The sequence below is a fragment of the Cotesia glomerata genome, linkage group LG6, assembly GCF_020080835.1.
Source record: "Cotesia glomerata isolate CgM1 linkage group LG6, MPM_Cglom_v2.3, whole genome shotgun sequence".
In the NCBI taxonomy this organism is placed as follows: domain Eukaryota; kingdom Metazoa; phylum Arthropoda; class Insecta; order Hymenoptera; family Braconidae; genus Cotesia; species Cotesia glomerata.
The window spans coordinates 22,546,920-22,553,505 of record NC_058163.1 but is presented as its reverse complement, the minus strand read 5'-3'; the positions used below and the strand labels follow the sequence as shown (position 1 = coordinate 22,553,505).

The window sequence follows — 6,586 nt, the reverse complement described above, 5'->3', positions numbered from 1 at the left end:
TCTCTTTGCCTCAATCATAAAATAATAATAATTAATTTTTAAAGACACTATACATAATCCGGCAAAGAAACTCCGAAATTACAAATTTATATAATTTAAATATTTATTATAATTTATAATATTTTAATTAAGGGTACACGTGCAATTAATTCCGATAGTGACATTTGCTGCAGTACTGGGCGTCTATTAATATTTATAATTAATAATTAATAATTGTTAATAATTAATATTACTATTATTTATTTATTTATTAATAAGTATTTTTTTAAAGAAGAAATATCTAACTGTTGACTGAACTAAAAAACACGTCCCCAAGACATTCGGCAACGTAGTCTTTGGATATATTATTATTATTTAATATTTTATATTTAATATATTTTATTTAATATGATAACTTTAACTCTACATGTAAGTCGCGGTGGTCTTTAGTGGACGTGATAGATCTACGTGTAATTAAGTTTATTTTATTTTGTTAATTCTTCAATTCTTATTCTTGGAATTTTTTTTTACAATTGAGAAGAAATTTTTAATAGAATTCAGTCAAAATTACGGCTGCTCAATTTTAAAACACAGTAACTAAAAAATTATTGATTTTTTTTAGTATTTTTTTCTTAAAAATATTTATATTCAAGTATTTTCTATTCATAAATAAATTTTTTTATCAATTAGGCGCGCAAACTTTTTTTTAACAAGAAAAATTTTTAAAAATCTTAAAATTGTTACTGTGTTTTGAAATTGGGCTGCCGATTATTTAATAATTAAAATTTTATTTATACGCACTTTAATGACACAAAAAATTATTTTTATTTTAACTGCAGATAATTTAAAAAATTAAAAAAAAAATTTTTTTAATATTAAATTTTAATTAATGGTTAATTGAAGAAATAATAAAAAATTTTTTTTAACACTGGTGGATTGATAATGAAAAAAAAAATTTTGTAGCTACATTGGAAATGTAAGCTGTAAATTTTTGTTAAAATATTGGTAATTATTTATCAGTGAGGTCAATTCTATTTTGAGCCATAAGTAGGTGAAAAATTAACATTTTCAATTTTTTTTTAAGGGGGATAGTCACTGTGAAGATCGAAAAAATGGGTGATTTTCGGGAATTTTTTTGAATGGAATAATAAAACAATTTGGCGATCGGATTTTTTTGTTTCATAAAGTATACATTGAAAATCATTCTCCTAAATTTTAATTAAAAAATATCATATTGTTGCAAAGTTATAAGCATTTTTGTGGAGCACTAAAAAAATTTCCCCCACCACGGTGGAATCTCTAACTCAAAAACGGATTATCTAAACCAAAAAAAACCGAACTGCGTTGCAATCTGCATGCATGTGGTTATCGTTTCACCTAGGGGATTTTGAAAATTTGGATTAAAAAGAAATTGAGACATAATAAACATTTTTTCGTTTTTTTTTCTCATTTTTTTTGGATTCAAACAGCCTTAAAAAATCTTAAAAATCAAAATTTTCAAAATTCCCTACGTGCAACTATAGCTACTGAATAGACGAATGCGGAAAAAAAAGTTTCAAATCGGTTCTTGTTTATGCAAATTACAGATCCCACCAGTTCAAAAAAAGTAATTTCGAAAAAAACGCGTTTTTGTCAGAGCGCCGCGCGTGCAATTCGGCTGCCCAATTTTAAAACACAGTAACTGCAAAATTTTTCTACCTGATTTTTTCTAGTATTGCTGCATTTTTTTATAACTTTTAGAGCTCAATTTCAAGTATTTTTTCTTAAAAATATTTATATTCAAGTATTTTCTATTAAAAAATTAAATTATTCATTAATTTGGTGGGCAAACTTTTTTTAAAAAAAATAATTTTAAATGTTAGTTACTGAGTTTTTAAATTGGGCAGCCGAATTGTCATTTGACACGCTGCCAGAAAAATGACTATAACTCGAAAAATATTCGGAATTTTCATATAAAACTCTAGATATATATTTTTGAATGTATAAACTTTGATTTAATAAAAAAAAAAAAAATTTTTTTTTGAAATTTCACAGTGGCTATCCCCCTTAATATTGCTTGTTTCTACGACGCATTTATAATAAAAAATGTCGTGAAAAAAAAATAATAAAGATTCGATAATTTTTTTACCCTCAAATAATGGAAAAAATTTGGGATCTCATGTTTTTGGATAAAATTTCTATTTTATCTTTTTTTGATATATTTTTTTTTTTTTTTGAAAAGTACATAAAAAAATGAACAATTAAAAAAAAAAGTTGAATATCACAATTTTCTAAAAAATTTATAAATTTTTTTGAAAATTTGTAAGATTATGATACTCAACTTTTTTTTTCCTTTAATTGTTCGATTATTTGTTTTAAAAAAAAATATATCAATAAAATCAAATCGAAATTTCGTTTAAAAAAATTGACCGCACTTGTAAATATTTACCAAAATATTAAATATTAAATATTTATATAGTTTAATTAATATTTAATTAAAATTATTCATTAGAAAAATTAAATAAAAAAAAAAATTTTTTTCTTTAATTTTAAGTGCGTAAAAAATTAAAATTTTATAAAATAATTTACAATCAATATTTTAAAAAATCAATTTAAAAATTTTCCATAAATTCATAAAATATAATTAAAAATGAATATTTTTGACTGAATAACTATAATTTAATATATGAAAAATACAGTAGAGAGACTTATTAGATATTTGTGGACCAGCCACCGTAAACAATTAAGTACAGGGCAAGTATTACGCGTGCGTTTGCTGCTAATTAATTAATATTTGACATACATATATTTATTGATAATTGATGATTATAATTAGTAAAGGTGATGGCGGCGCAGAAAAAAGATGAAAAAGAAGAAGAACCGAAGAGTTTCGTCGAGTTGGAGAACGTCCGCTGGATCAAATATAATTGATAATAATTTGATATAAAGGTTGAAACTCGGCTTCAAGACCAGTCTTGAGAAGATAGAGTTGGTAGTGAGTTAATATCGAAGGGCTGGTGCTCCACCGAGGTGGTCTCTTGTCACTTGGCGTGTTGCTTAGGGAGATGCCGCTTCATGTGCAGTGCTAAATGATCACTTCTCGCAAATGATCGCTCGCAGACTGCACACTTGAACGGTTTAGCACCTGTGTGCTTGCGGTAATGACGGGTCAATTCGTCGCTTCGGGCAAATCTCCATTCGCATTCTGGCCATTGGCACTGGTATGGTTTTTCACCTGAAATTTATTTATTTATTATTATCAATAACAACAATTTACTGGTTATTCAAAATTATTATTATTACTAATGTTATTATTATTGATTTGGCATAATGAAAATAATAATAACTAGCAACCTTGCGTAACTGCCGAGACTTGTAAACTATAAATAAATAAAATTTTGCTTTATTAAATAATGACTTTTGATAAATTGCATTGTACTTTCTTAAATATTGAAGTTTTTGAAGATATAAGCTCATCCCGATGTTACACTCATCGAGAGCTTTCATTTGAATACCCACATCAATTTTTCATATTTTTATATATATTATATATATGTTTATACGAAAAATATATCAAAATGCATGTGGGTACTCAAATGAAAGGTCTCGATGAGTGTAATGTAGGGATGGACTTATATCTTTAAAAATGTCAATAGTTCACAAGATATTTGTTAAAATACCCTGTACTTTTTTAAATATTGGCGGTTTTAAAGATATAAGCTCATCCCGATGTCATACTCATCAAGAGCTTTCATTTGAGTACCCACATGTATTTTTTATATATTTATACATATATATACATATAATATATATAAATATATGAAAATCTGATGTGGGTACTCAAATGAAAGGTCTGGATGAGTGTAATGTCGGGGTGAGCTTATATCTTTGAAAATGTCAATAGTTCACAAGATACAAGGTCTTTACCAAATAATGACTTTTGTTAAATTGCACTGTACTTTCTTAATTATTGACAATTTTAAAAATATAAGCTCATCCCGGTGTTACACTCGTTAAGAGCTTTCATTTGAGTACCCACATGCATTTTGATATATTTTTCATATATTCATAATATATATATATATATATATATATCTGAAAAATTAATGTGGGTACTCAAATGAAAGGTTTCGATGAGTGTAATGTCAAGGTGAGCATATATCTTTAAAAATGTCAATAGTTTATAAGACATTCATTAAATTGCACTGTACTTTATTAAATATTGATGTTTTTAAAGATATAAGCTCATCCCGATGTTACTTTTATCAAGAGCTTTCATTTGAGTACTCACATGCATTTTGATATATTTTGCATATATACATATAAATAATATATATAAATATATGAAAAATTGATGTGGGTACTCAAACGAAAGCTCTCGATGATTGTAACATCGGGATGAGCTTATATCTTTAAAAATGTCAATAGTTCACAAAATACAAGGTCTTTACCAAATAATGACTTTTGTTAAATTGCACTGTACTTTCTTAATTATTGATAATTTTAAAAGTATAAGCTCATCCCGATGTTACACTCATCAAGAGCTTTCATTAGACTACCCACATGCATTTTCATATATTTTTCATATATTCATATATATAATATATATAAATATATGAAAAATTGATGTGGGTACTCAAATGAAAGATCTCGATGAGTGTAACATCGGGATGAGCTTATATCTTTAAAAATGTCAATAGTTCACAAGATACAAGGTAATTTTTTCATTATGTATCCATAGATAGAGCATTCTTAAATGCAGCCTAAATATTTATCATAATAAATTAACTATCGGTGAGAATAATATGAAACCTTTAAAAGGCACAAATTAAAGTCAAGACCTCTACAATGACACTAAATTTTACTATAAAAACCGATTTTATCATATGACTATCCTGAAGACAAAATTTTTCTCATTCTTTTAATAATATAGATAATCTACTGGCTATTTGAAATTTGCATTATTATTATTATTAATCAATGTTCTAAAATTTTAGAACAAAATAAAAAACTAAAGGATTGTTGGAATATATATCCACTACAGGAGGAATGCAGTCCGCACACGCTACTCGCGTATTATACATAAAGAGTATCTTGTCTGTAATATATATGTGTGTGTTTATATTGACTCACACACTGCTGGCTAATCGTCCCGCGTGTTACTGGTATTATGTATAGAAGAATGAAAGTGTGTAAGAAGGCGCCTGGATACAGTGTATCTATTCATGAATGCGTCCTGGACTCACATCATGCTCGGATGCTGATGTACTGGTGCTCTTCCATTCAAGAAGACCGCCACGTGCCCAACACCATCAACCAAACCCAATATAGAATTGAGAGTCTAGTCTCGCGATTTGTTATATGCCTATATATGTGTACATATGTATATGAATAATGTACCTAATATACCTAGAGCTGCTCTATACTACAACTACGCCGGTCTATTAATCTCCCTCATCATCATCTTCATTATCAAAGCCACATGACTATTGAATTCCACTTGTCACTCTAATGAACGGATTTCTTTTAATTTCTGATCTTGATCTCTTTATTTTGTCATTAAAAAATTCCATACTATTCTTAATTTGAAAATAAATTAAATTTAATTGTTGCAGGAAGAAATTATAAATTACTTGTTTTATTATTAGTGGTATTTTAATTGTTAATTTTTTTAAGAAGAAATAAATTAATTTTTTAACAATTTATTGAACTTAAAATTATAAAATGAAGAAATAAAAATTTAATAATTAAGATGACAATAACAAATATAAAAAAAAAAGAAATTGAAATTTTTTTTTAAAGTTGGAGCTTTTAAAAATAAAAAATAAAATTTAATAAAGATGATAATAATAATAGATTGAAAAAAAATATTTACGGTAAATTTTTATAGTAAAATTTAAAATTATGAAATAAAGAAATAAAATTTGATAAATAAGATTAGCAACCTTGTAGTCACTATGTGACTGCCGTGACGAGAAGTGTAAATAAATAAAATTTTGCTTTGTTAAATAATGACTTTTGGTAAATTGCAATGTACTTTCTTAAGTATTGACATTTTTAAAGATATAAGCTTATCCCAATGTTATACTAATCAAGAGCTTTCATTTGAGTACCCACATGCATTTTTGATATATTTTTCATATATACATATATATGATATATATAAATATATGAAAAATTGATGTGGGTACTCAAATGAAAAGTCTCGATGAGTGTAATGTCGGGGTGAACTTATATCTTTAAAAATGTCAATAGTTCACAAGATACAAAGTCTTTACTAAGTAATTACTCTTGTTAAATTGCACTGTACTTTCTTAATTATTGATAATTTTAAAGATATAAGCTCATTTCGATATTACACTCATCAAGAGCTTTCATTTGAGTACCCACATGCATTTTGATATATTTTTCATATATACATATATATAATATATATAAATATATGAAAAATTGATGTGGGTACTCAAATGAAAGGTCTTGATGAGTGTAACATCAGGATGAGCTTATATCTTTAAAAATGTCAATAGTTCACAAGATACAAGGTCTTTACTAAATAATTACTTTTGTTAAATTGCACTGCACTTTCTTAATTATTGATGATTTTAAAGATATAAGCTCATTTCGATGT

The 6,586-nt window shown here is 26.2% G+C and overlaps 1 protein-coding gene across 2 annotated transcripts in view; it reads right to left on the bottom strand.

Annotated features, from left to right (window-relative positions):
* Nucleotides 1–2,599: 2,599 nt before the first annotated feature.
* LOC123267627 (zinc finger protein 37-like) overlaps nucleotides 2,600–6,586 on the bottom strand; it is a 101,262-nt gene continuing 97,275 nt past the window's right edge. For both annotated transcript variants that reach the window (XM_044732347.1, XM_044732346.1), the window contains exon 5: nucleotides 2,600–3,193. In XM_044732347.1, coding sequence (XP_044588282.1) covers nucleotides 3,000–3,193 — 194 coding nt within the window. In that variant the 3' untranslated portion in view covers nucleotides 2,600–2,999. The remainder of the gene's footprint in view (nucleotides 3,194–6,586) is intronic.